This window comes from Amphibalanus amphitrite, unplaced genomic scaffold (genome assembly GCF_019059575.1).
Source record: "Amphibalanus amphitrite isolate SeventyFive unplaced genomic scaffold, NRLGWU_Aamphi_draft 000748F_arrow, whole genome shotgun sequence".
In the NCBI taxonomy this organism is placed as follows: Eukaryota; Metazoa; Arthropoda; class Thecostraca; order Balanomorpha; family Balanidae; genus Amphibalanus; species Amphibalanus amphitrite.
In genome coordinates this window covers 90,179-112,564 of record NW_024882242.1, presented here as the reverse complement: position 1 = coordinate 112,564, position 22,386 = coordinate 90,179, and the positions used below count along the sequence as shown (strand labels likewise).

The following is a 22,386-nucleotide window of genomic DNA, read 5'->3' as shown; positions in this document are numbered from 1 at the left end:
TCAGGGGCCCTTAATGCGCTTAGAGAGCTCTGTCGTGTACTCAGAGGGCATTTATGTAGCCTAGATAGAGGGCCCCCGTCAAGCGATCAGGGACCCTTCTCATGTGTTCAGAAGGCCCCCGTCAAGGAATCAGGGGCCCCTTCATGCGTTTAAAGGGTCCTCTCGTGTATTCAGGGCTTTTCTGTAGCTCTAGGGCCCTCGTCAAGCGTTCAGAGGCCCTTTAAGCGCTGGGGGCCTTTCTGTCGCTCAGAGAGCCCTGTCAGGCGTTCAGGGGCCCTTTATATGCTCAGAGAGTTTTCTTGTAGCTCAGAGGGCCCCGTCACGCGCGATCAGGGGCCTCTTCATGCGCTTAGAGGGCTCTGTCATGTACTCATAGGGCCTTTTTGTGGCTTAGAGGGCCCCGTCAAGCAACCAGGGACCCGTCAAGCGATCAGGGGCCCTGTCAAGTGATCAGGGGGCCCCTTCATGCACTTATAGGACTCTGTTGTGTATTCAGGCCCATTCTTAGCTCAGAGGGGCCCCGTCGAGCGTACTTTATGCACTCAGAGGGCCCTCATGAAGGGATCATGGGCCTATTCATACGCTCAGAGGGCCTTGCATATTCAAAGGGCCTTTCTGTAGCTCAGAGGGACCCAGTCAAGTGTTCAGGGGACTTCATGTGTTCAGACTAGGCCCTTTCTAGGCAAAGGCAAAGAGGGCCCCGTCAAGCGTTCAGGGGGCCCTTCAAGCGCTCAGAGAGCCTTTCTGTAGCTTAGAGGGTCTTCATGTAGCTCAGAGTGCCCTGGTCAAGCGATCATGGGGCTCGTTTACTGCATCTGAAGGGCCCATCGGACGTCAATAGAATAAAATAACCCTCAAACATATAGTGGGCGAAATCCGGACTAAAACATGGGTGTATATGTGGGTCCACGCCCCCCGATTCGGAATACCCCTCCCCTGAAGATTTTCTGAACCCTCATCTGTACCGTACTAAGTAATAACCCGCGCGGCCGCGCCCCGCTGGGGTTCTGGATTTCCACGCCCTGCTGGGGCGTGTTTGACCCCCCTCTAGCTCGGCCCCTGGGCCACGTAGCGACATGCGGTAAGCGGCATTCTAAAGAACGTCAAAAGCGATGATGAAAATACTTCAGTCATTTTTTAGGTCAGAGGCCAGTTTTACCAACAGAAAAATAGCAGCCCGGCGCAATTTTTCTGTCAAAAACCAGCCGACGAGTTTCACCAACCAGGCGAAAAAATATCCGCCGGTGTGAAAAAATATCAGCCAGAAAAATAGCCAACGAGTTTCACCAACGGCAAATGCGGCATTAATGGAGTGTTTATCTGCGCCATTATATGTAGAAAAACAGCCCAAAAAAATAGACAGGCGACCCCGTCTATTTTTTTGATGTCGTGTGGGGATAATTGGCCTCATTTGTTACTAATTATCGTGATTTGCGCTTCTCAGTTGATATAATAATTTAGTATCATTCATGGCCAATTTGTAAAGCATCTGGGCTTCAAGATTAGAAGAGGAATACTGATGATATTGCGTAAAGAAAGAGCCTTTGTCACCAGGCAGGACCAAAAGGAACCAACAAGACGGGTGTTTGGTGTTGTGGTGTTAGTTTTTTTCGTTTTATATTATCTTTTTGCTACCAGCACCCAACAGCAAGATGATAGCGCATTAACTAGTGGTCAGCTTACAAGTTCATTGCTCGCACGGAAGTGGAAAATAATGATGGAAGGTCATTTTCGAAAATCGAAGGTGATTGAAGAAATGCTGGAAGGAGAGGCAGAGAGGGTAGGCTCATTGGACTCAAGATTTTAAATAAATATGTCACTGTTTTCACATATTCTTCTACATTTGACATTGCAAGGTGCCAGCTACTGATACCACTACTACTTTTGTGTGGAACTTACTCGAGCTGTGCGGCATGGTGCATTGACATTGCTAAGACCAAAATGGCAAGATTTTCAAGATATAATAATTCAAGAAAGTAATTCAAGATAATTCAACTCAAGATAGAATAAATTTAAAAAAGAAATTGAATAGCATGAAAGAAATGTATAAAGGCCTGTTTTTTAAGCAAAACGTGCAAAGTTTGCATGGTTGCGAACCCGAACAAACTTGCTGAATGCTCTCATAAGATTGTGCCACTGAACTCAGCAAGTCATGCTGCCAATATTGAAGGAAAAGAAAATAATAGTAATGTTGTAAAATGTAAATGAATCCATAACTGATGTGTGTGCAGTGTGCACTGTGCTGATATTGAATGCATGTGTATCTTGCATGCATGAGTCATGCAGGGATCATGTTAAAACTGGCTGTAAGTATTGTGAGTTAGTTTTGCTAAATTGTGGAGGCACCAGGCAAATTGCGGTCAAAATGTTATTTGTTCACCTCAGCGCTGAAATTTCTGCACACAGAGTTTTCAGATCATGCGCCGAAATGTTCTTATTGTTCATGCAGCCCGTCCGTTACGCTGGTCATGTTGACAGTGACAAGGATTTTTTCCCAGTCTCATGTTGAAATACAATAATAGTTCACTTAGCTTGATTTTAGCTTATGTTTTTCATGCCAGTTCCTAGAATAAGGCAGCCAATATTTTCTGTCATGTGAGAAATAAAATGACAATATGCACAATTGTGGGCTGTGGCATGTTGTGATGTTTTTCCTTGTTTATTGCTGAGGTTTTTCCAGTCTCTGCTGCAAAAACGGTGGTGAATCCACCGTCGTCCGACGGTTTCGATGACGCCAATCATCGGCGAGTGTTGCTGTGATGGCCGACCTGACTGAGCGCACAGCGGCAGCCGCCGTCGCCAATAACGACAGTGAGGACACCTCCGAGTCGGACGGAGACGCCGCCGCGGACGACTTCACCGTGCTGGACGAGGTGGAGCGCTCGAGCCGACAGGCCGTGCACCGCGTGCGCTGCCCGACTGGCTGGCGCACCCGCAGCCGATTGGCGACCGGCGGCCGGCGCCGGCCAATCTGCCGGCGCTCTGCCCCGAGCTGCGCGCCCGGCTGGCCGCCGAGGGCATCGAACAGGTGTTCCTGGTGCAGGTGACGGTGCTGCCCGAGTTGCTGGCGGCCGCAGAGTCGCCGCTGCCACCGGCCGACCTCTGCGTCTCGGCGCCGGCCGGCCGCGGTAAGACGCTTCCGTTCGTGCTGCCGCTGGTGCAGGCGCGGCGCCGCGGTGCGCCGGCCGCCGGGTGCGCGCGCTAGCTGTGCTATCCACACAGGCGCTGCCCGCTCAGGTGCCCGCCGTGTTCCGCCAGTACGACGCCGACACGCCGCTCTGCGTCCGGCTGCTGGGTGGAGACGAAGTGGCACGAGGGGGGGGGGGGCACCAACTGGTGGCGGTGGGGCCGCGCGGCCCGGTCTCCCTGGCTGATCGTGGTGAGCACTCCTGGCTGGCTGATGGATCACATACCCAGCGCCGAGGGCTTCTCGCTAGCGCACCTGCGCTACCTGGTGATCGACGAAGCCGACCGGGTGATCGAGATGGCCGAGACGGGCTGGCTGAAAGCGGTGGAGCGGGTGGCGGCAGCCACGGCCCGCCGCCCTGCATCGCCGGCCGGCTGACGGCCGCCGCCGTCTGCGCGCCTCACCTGCCGCTGCAGAAGCTGCCGTTCTTGGCTACCCTGTCACAGAACCCGGAGGCCGGAGAAGCTGGAGCGAATGTCGCTGTTCCAGCCGCGACTGCTGGTGGCCGGCACGGCCGGCCGCCGTCGCACTGCCCGGTCAGTTCGTCGGCAGGTTCACCACGCCGGCCGAGCTGAGCGAGTCGTTCAACGTGGTGGCGCCGCAGCCGCTGAAGCCGCTGCTGATGCACAATTTGCTCCGACAGCCCGACTGGCGGCGCTCGCTCGTGTTGGTCAACTGGAACGAGGCAGCGCACCAGCTGGAGCTACCGCTGTCGGTGCTGGGCGCGCGCGAGGCCGAGTTTCCCTGGGGCAGTGCCGGCGGGCCAGCGCGGCGGCGGCGCGCGCCAGCTGAGATGCTGGTGTGCTCGAGGCTATGGCGCGCGGTATTGACGTGGACGCCGTGGACGCGGTCGTGTCGTACGACATCCCGGCGCTGTTGAAGGCACACTGCGTGCGTCGGACGGCGCGCGTTAGCCGGGCCGGCCAGGCGGTCACGCTAATGTTTGAGCGGCAGCGCAGCCATTTCTAGCGGCTGATGGCGCAGGCGGGCAAGGTGGACGGCCGGGTGCGGGAGACGCCGGTGCCGCTGTACGAGCTGCGCCAGTACGAGGCGACCTACGTCAGTGGATTTCCACGCTAGCTTCTAGTTGATCGCTTTTTTCACCTTTTTTACGCTCATCGCTCATGATTTATTTACATTTTAGAAATATTACAATGAATAGGTATTTACCTTGTCATCAGCCCAGAAAAGTAAAAGTAGGTAAGGCGTTTTTAGTTGCATAATGTATATTTGTTCATGAACACGGATTTAACGTGTCCTAACTCCCAAATACTTCGATATTAGACCCGAGTTTTGCAAACCAGTCGAAAGGCTTAGAACGATCATTTGGTTGGGGCGTAGCCAGACGGCTCGACTGGGCGTGGAAGCCGGCGAAAAGGTGGTCACCACGCGATCATCATGTAAAGCGGTCTCCGTCGGACGATTGTGTCCGTGCGCAACGAATGATCTCGGCACACGTGGACGAGTTCGGCAGGACTCTCCACTGAGCGGTACTGGGCGCAGTCGAACGACGGTCGACGAAGCTAGCGCAGGTATTGTTACGAGCCGGACCAGTGTAGCGGGGCCGGAGCTTATATTGTTTGCTGTGTGGCGTTCCTTCGTCTTGACCGGGGCCTGCATATCGGCTGAAACCACCTAGCCGGGCAGCATGACCTCCACCTCGCCGAAGTGGGGCGAACGACCGCCCTCAGCCCTGCAATGACCGCGGTGCAGTTAATCTGGGTAGGTATCTTCCTGAGGTATGACACTCGCCTTGGCACAAGGCTTTACCCATATAGGCTTTGGCGAATCCTTAGTCCTCTTGGTCCTAGAAGTAGGTGATAATGCTAAATGCAGCGCGCGCGAAGCCGCCTCGCAGGACCGCAGTTCAATCGCTCGGCAGCGGAACTGTCCGTCCAGCTTCAGGTGGCGCCTCTGGGAACAATGTATTGTTTGCCGCTTCTTCCCCACTCTTTTGACATCTAGGAAAGAGGTGCGACTCCCGCGTCGGGAGCGGGTCCCATCTATTATAGTCCCCACCTCATAAAAGTGGGAGTGGGGGTCCATACATTGCGTGCACGTTCGACACGATTATTTTCTACAATGTGCAACTAAAAGCAGACAAAAAGGTTAATTGCAAGTTGAAGGTATTGTAAAAATGAAAAATAATAGGCTGACAGGAAAAAAAGATCCACTAAAACGCACGCTTCCTATCGTGACCGTCATAAATGACGTAGGTTTACAATTTGGTGGTCTTGTATTGGCAAGTTTATTATGGTCTATTTTGTGGTTACAACTCTTGAAAATATATGTTATGTTTTCCAATAATAATATTTCTCAATCTTTGTTGTATTTGCTTTAAAAAAACACGCTTATCTTTATTTGAAACATGTTTTAAATAATTTATCAATCTCCTTGACCATTATCGATATTAAAATATCAGCTGACTGCCGGCGACAAATATTTCCGGCCGATGTTGGCTGGAATTTTTTTGTTGGTGAAACTCGTGGCTGTGTGGCGGCTATTTTTTCGGCTGGATATTTTATTTCGGCGGCCGGCTGGTATTTTTTGGTAAAACTGGCCTCAGGTCAAAGGTCAGCTCACCAGAGGTCATCAAATGTCAAATTTTGCAGTTTCGACATTTTTCGAAACTGCCAACGGACAACTCGGGAACCAATAGAGCTACAACGCCGCGGAAAAGCCCAATCGATAATTCTTTTACAGGCCTTTCTAAATAATGTTCTCAGATTTGACCTCAGGTTAACGGTTTAGCCTCCAGAGGGCAAAACTCCGTCGCTTTTTAAGAAAAAAAGTTTTTTTTTTCAATAACTTTTGACTCAAGAGAGACACGACATTATTTTTGCCAGCATCGTGTTCCTCTCGTCGAGACGCGTCGAATGAACTATAATTTGACCTTAAAGGTCAACTTGAAAATTTGACTTTAGGTCAAGGTCATGACCTGACCGGAAAAAGTCATGCTGCATATCAGTCGATCCATATCGTCGAGCCAAACACATCTAAGGCGTTTTCATCGCTCTACCTTGCTTCTACCAAAAGTTATTAGCGAAAAACTGTTAGATACCATTCGTGACCTGAGATGACCTCGGAGACATAATCATAGGTAGTTGCGGCACTCGGCGCTAGAGGCGCCGGCCGCCACATGCGGCGAGCGGATGACCGCTCGTGAGGTCAGTTCTGTCCCGCATCTGATTTGTTTTGTAAAAACAATTGATGGCCGCCTCTGGCCGAGTGCCAGCAACGCTGCTTTCTTGAAACGAGGGGTCACGGGTGCCTTTTTCCGGTTCAGCGTGTCATGTTTACTCGTAATTCAGTGTTTGAAAATGTTTAGAATGGCGTCCGTCTAAAAGAGACGCTTCTCAATTTTCTCCCATTCACTTAGGTATAATGGAGAGACCCGAAAAGTGATCTGACCTTAGGTCATTGATATCAAAATTTCGAGATATACATTTTGTAAATAATGTTACTTTTATCAATTGCTTGAAGCTTTAAAGCGATCGGTCACTTGGTATAGCTATGGCAGGCATTGAAACTTTTTTAGGAGGTGAGGCCACTTGAAGTGACCTGGTGACCTGACCTTGGGCGACCTTGGGCTAAAATTTTCATTGCATGTGCGAAAAAGATGTATGATAAGGTGTGCCAAAAACGTGAGATATTTGCGAAAAACCGCAGGGGGAGGGGTGTTCAAAGTTCAAACACTCCCCACCAGGGCGCGGGATAAACGAACGGCGGGACAAGTCAATTAAGAATCGGCTTCGACACAACGCGTCGTTAACATTTCTAGTGTTAACGCTCCACGTTCCGTGTTCCACCTACAAAGAGGAAAAAAAAAACACACCCCGGCCCTGTCTATTGTCAAACATTCTTTCACTGTTGACTATTAGATTGCTATTGCAAGTGCCTTTAATATTACGCCATGATAAATGTATGGGCCCTTTTCACTCTGCAAGGGCCCTTTTCACCATGGGCCCCTTTCACTATCCATGGGCCCTTTTCACCATAGTACCCCACAGTCAAAAATTCGTGGCGCCGCCCCTGGCCATTTGTGTCAAATTTGGTTGGCGTATGGTCGTCATGATACACCCTGCTTTACAACTAAAAAATTGTGATGTACGCTCCAAAATACTAAATCGAAGTTTGGGTTTGCCAATCCTTTACCTAAATCGTTGATTTCAACCAGCTTCTTGGTCGCTGTCCCTAAAATGTTTTTGTGCATAGCTGACATTGATGGTTTGATATTTTGATTTAGTCACTCATCACTATCCCTGAGGGATACGTTCTCCTCTGACACTTGCAAAGCTAATGCTAGGATGTTTTGGGAAGTCAAAGCTCACCTTTAAAACTATGGGCTGAAACAACCAATCTATTTTGCTCGCATCAATACCAAGACAAACAAAAGATTGTATTCTTAAACTTAGATGCAAGTTACATCTAACAGAAATTGTCACCTGCGCTCAGCATGTCACATTCTGCAAACAAGTGCTTGTAATTGCACCCACAGCTTTACTACGAGGTACTGAAGATAAGCGCCTTCCCCAACACTTTCACTGGCCAGCTATTGACCCACAGCTCTTGGCTGTTTCTTCGCAAACAACACCTTGCATATGTCCACTTCTTTGCACAAATTAAGCATGTTGTTGGCCAACGGATGTTAGGCCCCAAAGCACTGTCTAGCAAAGTAGAGCCTCAAACGCAGGGCGTCGTTTAGCAGACGTCTAGCCCCGGAGCACGGGGAGATCGTCGCAGACATCGAGCCCCACATGCACCGTCTAGCAGACCTCCAGCTGCGGACAGGTGACGAGCACGGCGGCGCCGGCCGAGCCCACAGAGACCACCGTCAGATCCAGTACCAGCTCCTCCCCGCAGCCGTCACCCCGCAGCACCTCTTCGGCGCGCTGCCGCTGCTCGGCCGACCACCGCTCGCTCCCTGTCAGAGACGCGGCAGCAGTCAGGGTCGGTGCGGTGTTGTGACGGTTAACGATGTCGCAGGACCCGACAGCGGCCTCACGGTGGTAATGGGAAATATGGGGTATCGCGACAGCGCTGCAGCCGCGTCTGCGGATAAACGATAAACTAAAACCAGCAAATGATGAATACGCTTCAGTGAATTTTTACGCGCGTTACGCATATCAGGACACGTAACGACGGTCGGTAGACCGGGTTAAGAAACGGCAATGCTCCATAAAATCCCCGCAAAAAGTTCCTTTACATCGATCATACCTATGATCTCTCCCGTTCACCGGCCCGACTCCCGCTCCCTCCATCCCTCCCGTCCCCGTCACAGACCTCTGAAGGCGAGTAGCAGGGAGGTGGGCGGCAGCCGAGACACCTGATCGGGCAGCTGGTACAGCCGGTCCAGCGCCACGCGCTCCTGACGTCCGATGTCGAGCAGACGGACCAGCGCCTGCGGGCCGAACGGGTCCGCCACGGCGCCGCGCGCCCAGCCAGCGGCACCTGACAGAGATGTCAGGAAGTCATGTCAGAGGCCGGCAGTTGCTACATCCGGCTAGACCGACGAGCGACTTCTTAGACCGACGAAACGAAACAGCGGACTAGCCGATCGGCGCAGCTCAGTTTTTAGGCAATAGCACTCGACAACTCTATTTTGGATAGTTTGACATTTGAGCATCAATAGATGAAAACATGCAACTTTGTAAACATGGCTGTAAGTAACAGGTATCGGCGGCTATGCCCCATGACTCAACAGTGCCCAGTTAACCGCTCAGGGACCGCCCGTTGACCAGCCCCCGCCGACGCGCCTCCCGGCGCCACCTACCGGCGTCCTCCACACCTCTCACGGCCACCAGCTGTCCGGCCTGCGGCGGCTGTCGGATAGGCAGCGGCGCCGTCTGTCCGGTCATGGCCTCTCTGAGCTCCTCCTCCAGTCGATCCACTGCCGCTGTGTTCTCATCGGTCAGCGGACCACCCAGGAACCGGCCCGGCCCGAGCACCTGGCCCAGCAGGAACTGCGGAGGGAGGCAGAACGGGGCGTCAGGGATACTGTATCACGGGTGGGCGTCAGTGCACTCAAGGCTCGTGTGGGTATCGATATTCGATTCGGATTGTGGAGATTGTGTACCATGAGAGTTGAGACCACGTCAGACACGCGGGGTAAACATTACACTCACGGCTCACGCGCTAGCTCCATGACTTATGTCACCCTGCACAGACCTCTGTATACACCCTGCAACCCTGCAACTAAATAAACCGACTTTCAGTACCCGATACGGATGATTATATAGTACCTACTCGCGATGCATGATGCACCTAGTTTGCACACCCATCAAAACATGTTTCAAATACGTACACCACATTCACGATACATCGAACGGATACAGACACCCAATGCATCATACTGCCCCCCCCCCCCGTCCACATGTCACCCGATGCGCACTGTCCACCGCCCTCCACCTGTCCACCTGTCCACCTCCCCTCACCGGGTGTGTGTCTCCAGGTCGGAGGCTGGGGTTGGCCAGGTCGCTCAGCAGCGGCGGCCGGCCGGCGTTGCTCTCCGACCCCAGTCGGCACCGCTTCTGAGGACTGGCCACCGTCGGAGGGGAGACCGCTGAGACGGCAGACAGGGCGGCGGGTCTGGCGGCGCGGGCTGCCGGAGGGCGACAAGGGGTCAGAGATAGTCCAACACGGCCACGGCACAGGGGGCGTGCTGAGTGAAGTCAAAGGCCACCCAAACGACAAGTTATAGCTCGGGTACACTGGGTAGTTTATAATTTCTGCTCCAACAGTCCCAACACTATCATAGGGTCACTGCGGTTACAGGCCAATAATACATGCACATTGCACATGATAAGCAGTACTCAAAGCAGACACGACCGAGTGTTGTAGCTTGTAGGCACTCAAAATGGACGCCCACCTTAGCTGCTACGTGTCTTTTCTCGTAAGGTCCTCAGAAACTAAGCACTTCTGGTCCTTAATTTATGCAAACCCAGCAGCGAGCAGTCGGGCACGCACCGATGTCTGACACAAGGCCCGTACGCTGCCACAATAACTGCCCAGCCGCAGGACGCATCAGGTCACCTACCGGCGTCGGAGACTCGGCCCAGCATCTTGTCGTTGAAGCAGAACGAGTTGGTATCGCTCAACAGATGGAGTCGCGCCTGTGTTCGTGCATCAGACGATTCCACCTGAAAACGAACAATTACTTGCCTTCAGATTGATCAACCTATGAAGTTACGGGGCCCCGGTGCGTTCAGAGCAGTTAAACAAAACAACAATGATAAGAATCACTTCACACTAGCCAGTAGACATGGGCTCATCCAGTTGTGCCGTTTCATCCCGCACGTGATGTGATATTGATCTTTGCCCTATTTTTCATGGCACGTTATACACGATCCACATTCTGTGAATCGCTGACGAAATTATTTCTGTAGCTCGTAGTCCCAGGTCGACCCCTACTGACCCGCTCCAGAAGAAACTCCTTTCCAACCAGCTTCTCTCTGAAGAAGCGCAGCTGGTCCTCGGGACAGGCCGACTCCGGGACTCCGAACAGCCCGAACTGGACACCGATCGACGGAGTCTGCCGGTCAGGGGTCAGGTCAGGTCACAGGCCGACTCCGGGACGTCGAACAGCCCGAACTGAACACCGACTGACGGCGTCTGTAGGTCACGGGTCACAGGGGTCAGACGAGAGATGTGGGCACAGGTCAGAGGCAGCAATAAAGTAGCCGTTCAGAGGTGGAATGCGATCCACTGGTCACAGGTCTATACGAAGTCAAGCGGCAAGAGGCCACGGTGAAGTTATGAGACCTCGTTTGATACTTCATTCACGAAATTGCAAGTCTGACACATAGCAAAACCCATCAGCGAAAGTTAACGCCGATAAGAACAGGGAATGAAAAGCCACAGTACCAAATCCCCGCCCCGACCCCTCCCAAGTCCAGCCTGCTGCCTCACCTCACAGAGGTGCGGCGGCAGTCGTCTCAGCTGCGCCAGTCCAGCCGTCTCCAGCCGGCCCCAGTCGAGGAGACGCACCACGGCGCGGTCACCGTGCCTCCCCTGGACCACGGCCCGCCGCCAGGCGGGGCCGTCCCCCAGCGGTCCGGGACAGTTCACCAGAACCGGACAGCCCTCAGGAGGGACGGCGCTCAGCGGCGACTCTGAAGGAGACGGGGAGCGTTAGACACCAGTCGTAAAGGGGCGGTGAAAGCGGACAAGGCGATACACTCACTGCACATCGAGAAAAGCCAAGCAAGATTTGGCTTTGAACACACGAGAAAGCGCCATCAAGTTTTCAGCAGCTGTTGTATTAAATCGCTACGTTAAATATCAAAATTACATATCAAAGCAGCATTCAGGCCTAGTATGACAACACCCTTCTGTATTTAGGACCTTGGTCATTCCCGCCGGCTTCCAGCTGCGTTATAGGGGCTGGTGAATCTTCCTCCTTAAGGCCGCCCCACACTGAAACTCGCATGCGGGTTGCGATTTTGCGGGTTTTGAGTTTGCGGACATAATACTAATTCAAAGAGTGATTAGACCGTTCCCATATGGTAACTTCACGAATGCAGTGAAGCCGGTACACCTTCAACAACTTACATATAGTCGCAATACCAGCGCAACGAATCAAAATTCGACTCCAACGAAAAACCCGCAAACCTCGCAGAACTCGCAGACCTCGCAGCGAGGAAAATCGAAAGTTGACTCAAAATCAACTTTTGGAATGCGATGCAAGGTCGCTCGCAAGCTAAAAACATGCACACTCGCTTGTTAGATGGTAGTGTGGGTCACTCAGCTTAGATTGTATTATGTGATTTTGAAGAAACCGCAAAATCCAAAAACTCGCAACCCGCATGCGAGGTCCAGTGTGGGGCAGCCTTTAGGGGTGGCAGAGCGTAAACATTACTTTAAAAAAGTGCTTACCAGCGTTGGCTGCTGTCTGCAGCTGCTCGACGATCGCCTGGTAGGCCCGGTACAGCGCCAGGTCCCGCACCTGGGCAGACACCAGCTGAGGGTGTACCATCGCACACGGCACCACCACGTGCTTACGGTCCACTTCCAGCTGCAGAGAGGGACAAGGGTCAGTTCCAGACACCAGCTGCGGGTGTACCATCGCACACGGCACCACCACGTGCTTACGGTCCACTTCCAGCTACAGAAAGGGACAAGGGTCAGTTCCAGACACCAGCTGCGGGTGTACCATGGCGCACGGCACCACCACGTGCTTACGGTCCACCTCCAGCTGGGGGGAGGGGCGGAAGCAGTCAGCTGCGGACGCGGGCTTACAGTGGAGATACTGCCATTGACACCGTCATGTGCTTGCAGCTCTCCAGCTCAAGACGGAAGAGGGTAAAGTGTGGGTATTCATTCTTGCCGAATTTTCATCAGACGCGGCATTTCTAACCGTAAAGAGCAGTATTTAGATAAGTTTCGATACTGGAGTTATGCTCAAAGAGTCGCCATTTAGCTACACATCCCGAGCCGGCACTGCCCCAATCCCCACGTACCTCGACCTGTGGCGGCACGGTCCACTCCTGCGTCTGCGTCTGTGTCTCCGGGCCGCCGGCCGTCCGCACGCTGTCGGCCATCACACTCAGCACGCTCTTCCCGTCCGCATTGAACAGAGCCACTCGAACAGAGGGCTCCGCGCCGGTCACACTGGCCGTCAGCGGCTGGCCGTTCAGCGCCGCCAAACCCTCCCACTGTGCGTCACTCCAGTCACCGCCGGGGCCGGCCGGCCGCCACGGCAGCACGGCCAGCACGGCCTGGGGCGGCACGTCCTGCAGGCTGGCCGGCAGCTGCGTCACGCCCGTCGGCGGCACGCGCTCCGAGTTACCCCAGTCGATGAAGTGGATGACGTAGTGGGAGTCCTCGACGGTCCGCACGTCTCCTCGGTACCTGGATCGAGAGAGAGGTGGTGTCACGGGCGGGGTGGCAGCTAAAGCATGGCAACCGGTCATGGTCGGGTACCTATATGCTTGAAACCAGACGTGGCGAAGACGACGAACGATGTAAAAGATAAAAAATAGGCAGTCAACAGCTCTGAATATGTACTGACTAAGACTTCAATGGGAATTACATGCCAGCATGCCACAGTCCTATTCACATGTAATTCAAAACTGAACAACTCTACTCCATAACTACCTAGCTAGTCACACATTCTCTGCCCCCCGGGGGGGGGGGGGGGGAAGGGGACAGAGCATGCCTTGGGGCCCCCCTAGGCATGCTACTTGTCTCACCAGCGGCCTTCGAAGAGCGCGGCGCACAGCTGTCCCGTTTCCAGCCCGCGGAAGCCGGCGGGCGTGGCTGGCGACACGACCGACTTGTTCAACTCCTCCTCCATCCTCTGTACCAGCTCGTACTGGTCCGTGAGCCGCAGGTAGACCGCGCTCGGGTCGGCAGCGTAGCTCACCATTACCTGTGGGGGATATACATTGGTGAGGTGAGTGGAATAGAACACCATATGAGTATGCGTACCTATAACACACGACACACGCCTTCAGCTGAGAAGGGAGTAGACAGTGATGAGTTCATCGGAGCCCACCTGAACCAATCGGAACACATATATAGGCGGAGCCTAAACCACAGCGCACCACCCAACTAAGCGAAGGCGAATTACAAGAGGTAAGCTGCTTACCTCCTGTAATTCGCCTTCGCTTACCGTAAGCACCGACAAAATAAGAGTGAAGAGTAAAGTCAAGTCGACCTTCATCTCAGTCACTCCAAACCATCATAATCAGCGCTTGCTTTGAGTTCAGCATGACGTCTGCTCGCCGCGGCTCACCTGGTAGTGCTGTCCCGGCCGCAGGCTGACAGGACCCAGCTGTGGCTCCCGCTGCTGCTGCTGCTGCTGTCGTTGTTTCTGTCGCTTCAGTAGCAGTAGCTGCTGCTGCCTGAGCCGCCGTCGCCTCTCCTCAGCCCCCGGCTCCTGTCCCTGCTGCTGCTGCTGCTGCTGCTGTGCCTGAGGTAACTGCTGAGGTGAGTGCTGCTGCTGCTGCTGTGCCTGAGGTATCTGCTGCTGCGGCTGCTGCTGCTGCTGCTGCGGGGACTGCTGATGCAGTGGTGACGGGTGTGACTGCTGCTGCTGCAGTGGCGATCGCTGCTGCTGCTGCTGTGGCGATCGCTGCTGCTGCTGCTGCTGCTGCTGCTGGTATAACTGCCGTCCCCGTTGCTGTGGGGATCCCTGCTGCACCTGCTGTCGGGGCGGAGGGTTGGCCGCCGGTGTCCTCTCGTCCCCCGAGCCGCGGCCGGCGGCCCTGGCCTGCCCGGTGGTGGCGCGCGGACGGCGGAGCGGCGCCGGCGCCCTGTCTGAGGCGGGCTGGTCACCGCGCGCCAGACGGACCGATCGGACCTGCTCCTCTTCGCTGCTGCTGTCCACCGACACCACCAGGTCAGGGCTGGGGGGGGGGGGGGGGGCGAAGGGGGTCAGCGGTCAGGGGACAGGGTGACAGGTCATAACCACAGACCTACACTAGTCACCAGGTCAGGCCGGCTGGGGAGGTAAAAAAGAGTGGCGAAGACGACACAAGAGAGTGAAGGGCTGCGTGCCCACACTACCCAGTACTCAACCCAATGGACGTTAAAAATTTCAAGCAGCGATCACGGGTATACCTACACGCTTACTGGCAAACAATGCAGCATAGCGAATGTGTTTTATAGTTGCGCATTGACAAAGTAACTGTGTCATGTTCACAAGGAAAACGGCAAGTAAGAAGCGCGGAGAGAGGTTCGTATAATCGCACCGGCAGCGTGGTTTGTGTGTCTCCCAGTCCATCCGCTGGCAGGCCGCCGAGCAGTAGGGCTGCCGGCAGTGGGAGCAGTAGCCGGCCGTGACGGCGCCACACACCGAGCACAGCGCCAGACCCTGATCGGCCAGGTGGCTGGCGGTCGGCGCCGTGCCAGGGCCGGTCTGCGAGACAGAGAGACGGGGGAGGGGGGGGGGGGGCATTCAGCAGCGCCAGACCCTGGCTCAGCTAGATGGCTGGCGGTCGGCGCGCATCGTCCCCACCGGCGCCTTCTAACAGATAGATACAGACAGGCCGGTCAGACAACTGACTACAGCTTCAGTTGAAAAACACGACTTTCCCGCTGGCGCCGTTCTATCACATACAAACACAGAGGGAGTCGACCGTTGCACTCCGATCGGAGCAGCGCCGTTCCTACCGGCGCCCTTTTGTCGTGCACTGACGAGGTGGTCATACACATTACACATAGACAAGGTCACAGTTCAGACTGCAGCCCCTCACCGGAGCAGCGCCGCTATAATAATACACAGAAACTGGATCGGACAGACCGCCGTGGCTGCAGGCAGTAGGTCAGTACAGGCAAGGGGGAAAAAGGAAGACAAGTTATGAGAAATAAAAAGCAAAGTTCTACTCGAAATGGTTAAACAATAATGGACAGTCGCGGGGCAGTGGAATCAGAAAATGATTGTGTATAATTCTACGCCATTTACGAAACCAAAATCGAAACGACTGTTTTCAAGGTAGTGAGGAGGGAGGCCTGGGACCGCGGCTGCAAGACAAGAAGCGATAAATATTATAAAAAAGCGAGCACTTGCATATTTTCACCACCGTCGGGGCATTAAAAATTTCAGTCGTCCATTACGCAGTGACATGTAAAGGATCAACGCTTCAAAAGGAGCGCCGGGACAAGCACTCAGCGCAACGAGCGGGTTCCACCTCCTCTGCCATCAGCCAAAGCGGCGCCGGTCTGACTAATCGCTCACCGTGGGAGGGGCGTGCTGCTGCTCGGTGTGCTCCGGCGCCTGTCCCTGCTGCTCTGAGCCGACCTCCAGGGTGTCGCAAAACTCCTGACTGTGGGATACGGGCGACTCACTGCTGACAGTGACACGTGACATATCTACGTGACAAATTGCAGATTGTGTGACACAGGCGACTCACTACCTACTGACGGTATCACGTGACATGGATGATACACTGCTGAGCATGACACACTGCTGACACAAGCAGACACACCGCCGATTGTGGGGCACAGACAACTCATCACAGACAATATCACAGAGTGCAAAGGCTGACAGTAACATATTTCATAGGCGATACACTGCTAGCATTGACAGAGAAGACACGAGCGGCCCCTGGCCTTGATCCGTGATGACACGGGCAATGAGCGAGGGGGTCGAGCCCAGGGTGCTTCTATTGACTGTCTATATACTGAAAATGACACATGACAAAGGGGACCCTCGGCCTTTGATACTTAGAACATTATCAAGAACATGATATCATTCCACCAAAGCTAGGCTTTTCAGCTATTTAGTTAGGGAGTTCAGAAAAAAACGGCGAATACCAAATGGTCAGTTCAGCAAAGAGACGTCCACCGAGAGACTAAACAAATGATGACGACTGATACGGAGAGAGGACTTACGTGAGCTGCAGCATCTTCTGGCGCACCTTCTCCATTTCGCGCAGACAGGCCTCCGTCTGTGGCTGAGTCTGTGGGAGAACAGTCGGTGGATATCAACAGGCAACAGTTGATTCGGAGGTAAAAGCGGCTACGAATGATATACACTACTATGGACGTCAAACCCCTTGAGACCCTACTTTTTTGCGATAATTTCTAAATGCGTCAACTCTTGTTGACAATATTCTGGCAATGTGTGTTTCAGAACCTGCCGAAACTTTTATTACTAAGGTATTTTGACGCCAAACGATTATGAAAGGTACTTCTCATTCACTCGTAATGTTAAATTTCACGGAACGAAATTGCTGTTTGGGTAGAGGCTACGCGCTCATTGGGCGGAGCCACGTAATGACGTCAGCGCTAAGCTCCGCCCTACCCCTCCGGCGCTCCTTGCCCGGCGACCGCTCACTCGCGTCTCTCGCTCCATTCAGGCTTGATGGTGGGCGGTAGCTGGTAGCGGAAGCGGGCGCTGGTAGATGACATTAAGAGCAGATGGCGCTGGTGGCGGGGCTCGAGTGTGGCCGAGCGCAAGCCTCTGCCCGGGCCTGAATTGACCTTAGCATTACGAGTGAATGAGAAGTACCTTTCATAATCATTTGGCGTCAAAATACCTTAGTAATAAAAGTTTCGGCAGGTTCTGAAACACACATTGCCAGAATATTGTCAACAAGAGTTGACGCATTTAAAAATTATCGCAAAAAAGTAGGGTCTCAAGGGGTTTGACGTCCATAGTAGTTATCGTTATTGTCTCCAATCTCTACCAGGGGGTGGGGCGGGATGTGGTAACCACGCTAACTGGGTGATCACGCTACTGGGACTGGGATCGTACTCTTGCTCCTTAGGTATCTCATTAAACTTACGCGCATGCACCGCATGTCTCAGTATAATGGCCGAAAAAGTATGACGGACTCGGGAACGTTTTTTTCTTTCTTTTTTACTGAACCTCGCTGTGCATCACTGTCAGCTAGTACCTGTAATGTATGACTACCTGTGTGAAAAGTTTTTTCCTTATGCATCTGGTAATTGTTAGCAATGTTTTTTTTATAACATTCCCGGACAATAACAGGAGGTCCAATACCGCCCACACCGTGCCACGACAGTCCATCGGCGAGCGCCCCGCTCTGCACCGCGTGCGTACCTCCAGCTCGAAGCGGCGCGCCTCGTCCCGACGCTGGCGCTGTTTCTGTCGCTCGGCCGGTGGCAGACCCATTTTCACCGTCCAGTGGAGCGGTGCGCGACCGTTCAGACCCGCGATCGCTCGGGCACACTCGCTGCAAACGGGGCGAGAACAGGGGGCGGAGCATTTACACCTCGCTGTAGGCCCACAGAGCATGCACCAGAACGGACAACTCAGCCACACCGACAGGGAACGGGGAACACTGGCAAACAAGGTCGGCGATGGATTCCGAGGATCACATCGCAATGTTTAATGCTTTCAACCAGTGAACCTCGCTATGAGTGAACCTCAGTCCCCATTCAGTATAATAACTGTACAAGTTATAAATCCGATCTCCTCCCCAGCGGAGCTCCGGTAGCGGACTTACCCGGCGGATCGCATCCGGACAAACCCCACCGGGTGTCCGCGACTGTTGGTGGTCACGTTGGAGCTCTCGACATATCCGAATCGCAGGAACTGGCTCCTCAGTCCTTGCTGTAGAGGGGAGGCGCAAAATAGGTGCATAATGTCAGTACTTGAATTGTTATAATTTGCCCTAATCGTAGACCTTTGTATACCGAGGTCTGCATACCGAGGTACGTATACCGAGGTCATGTCCTCATAAAAGCATAGGTTGTACGACATACGACGTATATTGTTCTAAACAAGAAGTACCACATGACAATGGGCATCCTTGTAATAGCAAAACCTTGATATGAGAGTGACATTTGTCACATTTATTTTCAGAAAACAGCAAAGTTAAGTATAGAGGGAAGAGAATAAAGAGTCAAACCTGTGAATGGATGAGACTGTGGTAATACAACAAGGTATGGCGATACTAGTCTCATTTCGCTTCCCTGAGACACACCTTGGTGAGTGACGGATGAAAGTTGTGCACGATGAGCTCCGTGTTGTACTCGTCGTCTTCAACTCCGACATCCCAGCTACGTGTTCCGTCCATTTCGATCCTGCAAGCCACACCAAATTCAATATATAGGGATATATAGGGGAGAGTGGGGCACATTCGTGCAAAAAATGGATAAACCCATATATCTGTTCTTTGGTTAGTGCAATGGCAAAATTGTTGATTGTAGTATGGAAAGGAACTATTGCAGATAGCTTTCCTCTTTAAAAGTTATCCTCTAAAATTATTGCTTCCATTAGAAAAAATGACTTTTAATAACTCTGAACATTTGCACGAAACTGCCCCACCTATGGGGCACATTCGTTCAAGAGGTGGGGCACTTCCGTTCACCCTGCAAAGTTCGAGAAATTACCGGGCATTACCAGAAATTTACCAAAGGAAATTGGCAGGGGGTCATTTCACTTGATTCCTTTCGACAAGAATGCATTGCACAACATATGTAGAAAGAATGGGCTGGCCAACAAGAATGTGCCAACTGCCGGCCTCCGTGACCTCGCCAAGTTCACGTGAATTGCTCGTCACGACGTCGCAAGCAGTCGAGACTGAGTCAGGCGAGCGTCATTAGAGAAACCTACTACAGATAAAGTCATAAATCGCAAAAACTATAAAAAATATGCACGAATGTGCCCCCAGGCAGTGCGTACACGAACCTGCCCCACAACGTTATTAGTAATATATTTCAAAATTTCTTTTTGAAAAAATGACACTTTTTCAACAAACAAGTTTGCAGCAGTTCCGTGAATAGAGTGAGCTTCTTCACCTCCAATTTTGAAAAGCTGAACCACATTTCCGAGTCAGGATCACGAAAATGGATAATATGAGAAAAGTTTGGAAAGCTCACGAATATTACAAATTTGCGTTTTTATCAAGCATGACAGCAGGTACAGTGTTGTCTTCTACGGTGAACGAAGGGCGGCAATGATAGACATATTTCCATAATTTACCTTGAGCTCGTGCAGTCACTCGTGTTCCCATAAACTGCTGAAATCGAATGTGCCCCACTCTCCCCTAATGGAGCTGCCATTAGAATCAGTGGGAATAGCTCGGTCCATTCATGACCCACAGTAACAAATGGAAAGCCGATCGTTGATATCTAGGAATGAGTTTTTCTATAAATCCGGATTTTTGAAAATGCTCACCTGTCTTCACCAGCATGACAAACTTTTCACCGACTATGTAGCGGTGCAGCTCAATAATCACTCTCAATAATCACTCAGATCTATGATCCGAGTGCATCCCACCATGTGAACAACATTTGAAACCAAGTGTCTACATAGGTACCTACCTATGTCAACAAGTGCTACAAAACTGCCCTTTTAACGTGCCCTTCAAGGCCGTGTCCGGTTTTGAAGGGCACGTTAAACGTTGGCATCTAAATTCTCCCGTTACCCGGAATTGCGCGATCGGACGGTAGGGGTCGGGGTCTAGCCAACAGGCTCTGCTTAGCGTGGGCTCCGGCTCTGTCAATCCGTCCATTCAAACATTCGAGCTAACAAAAAAAAAAAAAAAATATGAACTATGACATGCAATCACATAAAACTACTAAAACAAAGCTTTTGTGAGTCGCAGCAAATAAATCTTTAGGATTTCTGTATTGACAAAAAAAAATAAGTGAGGATCTAAGCTTTCACTGGATCTCAAGTAAAAAAATTCGGATCTATGATCCTAATGGTTCTATCGATAAATCAAAGAGCTGGATCTATGATCCAATCAGATTCGAGATCAGGATCCGTGGGATCAGATCCCAGATCCATTTTCTCGGGTCTATGCACTACGGTGGTCCACTTTGAAAACGTTTGTGGGATCCGTCGGGCCGGGTAGGAGTTCTTGCAGACACTATGACACAAGGATGTGTGCATTTTTTTTTTGCCAATCGGATAAATTCATCCGTCCCCCAAAGCGACCAAAGTTTTCCCTATGGGTACAATGACGGGGTGTGCGACAATCCGGATTCTCCCACTTTTGTAGTTCAGATTTCTTTGCTCAATACGCGTCTGTAAACACTAGAATAAAAAACAATGGAGGAGAGAAGGGCGCCGACGTAGCCGAGAGCCGTCACTCTCCGACCACTCAGACGGATCGACGTTGAGGAAATCGTGACCGGCCCAGAGGGCGGCGCCGAGACCAACAGAGCTGGTCATCGCAAACGACGCCAGCGAGCGCTGCCCCCCTGCGTCAAGGGCAACGTTGGCGCGGCAAAACAAGTTCTTCTCTTTCAGCCGCTGAGCACTCCATGCATGGGGCGACAATCACCCGCTTCTCCTGGACAGTCGTCACCTCGTCGAAGAGAGAGGCCGATGAGCTCCTTGGAGGGATACCACAGGTGCCGGCCGCCAGACCATCACCTTGCCCGATTGCTATCCCAAATCCTTGTGATAGGCGGCGAGGGCCTTAGAAGGGCGTGGTGAGTTACCGATGCTAGGGTTGAACAATGGGCGGACAGTCACGCTGCTACGCACGTTGTGACAATGAAGGTCGTTGACCGGGTTAGCGCCATCTTCTTGTGCTCGGTGAGCGCGAGCTGTCCACAGAAGAGTATGATCTTGACAGTGTGTATCAACTTTGTCATCCAGCAAGCACAGCGTAAGACGCCCGGCTTTCGGGTGTCAGTCTAAAAAAACACCGTCCAACACAACGACAGTTCCATGAGTTCCATTCCATGAGACAGAACGAATGACACTTGTTCCATGAGTTGCCAGTTGCCACCACTTCAACAAACTGATTGACCAACAGGATATTAGGGCCGGATGTCAGAAAATGATGTCAGAATTCCAATTCTGCTCAAGTCAAAACTGACTTGCTTAAGGCTGAAACAGACTCTTTCCGCGTTCAGGAAATCGCATGCGAGAGCCTATTCAAATACATTATAATTCTTCTCGCATCAATCCCTTGCGGGAGGTGCGTGCGATTGATGCAAGCGTGCTTCCATGTATTTGAATAGGCTCTCGCATGCGATTTCCTGACTGCGGAAAGTCTGTTTCAGGCTTTAGGTACCTAACTAAATAGAATTGACTTCCACCCGCACAAAGGTTGATAAAATAAAGGATATTGGTAAAAAGGAAGAGTTGAAAAACCTTCCTGCCCTTGCCTTCACGGAACAAATTCTGTGTATTTTGTGTGAAATGCACACAAAATACACAGAAATACTTACAATACTTTCAAAATACTTTGTCGGTGTACCACGTCAGTGAGCATATTCTATTTAACAAACATTTGATTTTCTTGTGAAAAAATGTAAAGGAAGATGTATTACGTCATCAAAATTGAACTAAAATTTCCACTTATATGTATTTTTTTAAACAAATCTTGATTTCATACAAAATTCAAAATGCTTTTAAATAATTCGGTTGCGCTGTAAAAACCAGTAGAGTCATGATATGAAGCACCTAAGTAGAATAAAAATAAGTAGATAAAATAAAGTATTGAAAATAAAGTTATGATAAAATCATTTCTAATGACGAGATTTATCAACTCATGATAAAGACAATTTGTAGCGCAGCACAGACTATTTTCTTGGCTCAGTAATTTTTCGAAACGGTTATTAATGGTGACGTATACGGTTTTGACAAATTTGATATTGATTTATAGAAAATGATACTAATTTTCTGGCTTCTATTTGGAAAAAAGCACTAACCCTTCTATGTGTTATTCGCTTTCTGTAAAAATATTGAATTTCAGCAGCTTAAAAGAAATGAAACATTTGATAGAAGAAGGAGTTTTAGGTGTTTTTAGGACGTCATAATTTGG

At 51.7% G+C, this 22,386-nt stretch overlaps 1 protein-coding gene across 1 annotated transcript; it reads right to left on the bottom strand.

The window, feature by feature from the left end:
* Positions 1 to 7,536: 7,536 nt before the first annotated feature.
* On the bottom strand, positions 7,537 to 22,146 carry LOC122365559. The gene is made up of 18 exons (XM_043336865.1): positions 21,791 to 22,146; positions 18,583 to 18,682; positions 18,103 to 18,209; positions 17,697 to 17,829; positions 16,523 to 16,590; positions 15,867 to 15,954; positions 14,881 to 15,047; positions 13,923 to 14,535; positions 13,378 to 13,556; positions 12,646 to 13,036; positions 12,062 to 12,200; positions 11,096 to 11,298; positions 10,602 to 10,718; positions 10,224 to 10,326; positions 9,622 to 9,788; positions 8,961 to 9,150; positions 8,471 to 8,638; positions 7,537 to 8,111 (listed from the first exon to the last, which is right to left on the bottom strand). The coding sequence occupies exons 1-18, from the start codon at positions 21,832 to 21,834 to the stop codon at positions 7,954 to 7,956; spliced, it is 3,135 nt and encodes a 1,044-aa protein (XP_043192800.1). The 5' UTR covers positions 21,835 to 22,146; the 3' UTR covers positions 7,537 to 7,953.
* Positions 22,147 to 22,386: the final 240 nt, after the last annotated feature.

What these genes read in the sequence shown, in the direction of transcription:
- LOC122365559 (XM_043336865.1), bottom strand. Translation starts at nt 21,834, where the DNA reads ATGCTCACTGACGTGGTACACCGACAAAGTATTTTGAAAGTATT. An exon ending in TGCCGCCGCACCTCTGTGAG is followed by an intron (nt 10,719 to 11,095) that starts GTGAGGCAGCAG and finishes CCTGACCGGCAG; the next exon opens with ACTCCGTCGATCGGTGTCCA. An exon ending in AGGAGTTTCTTCTGGAGCGG is followed by an intron (nt 10,327 to 10,601) that starts GTCAGTAGGGGT and finishes GTTCGTTTTCAG; the next exon opens with GTGGAATCGTCTGATGCACG.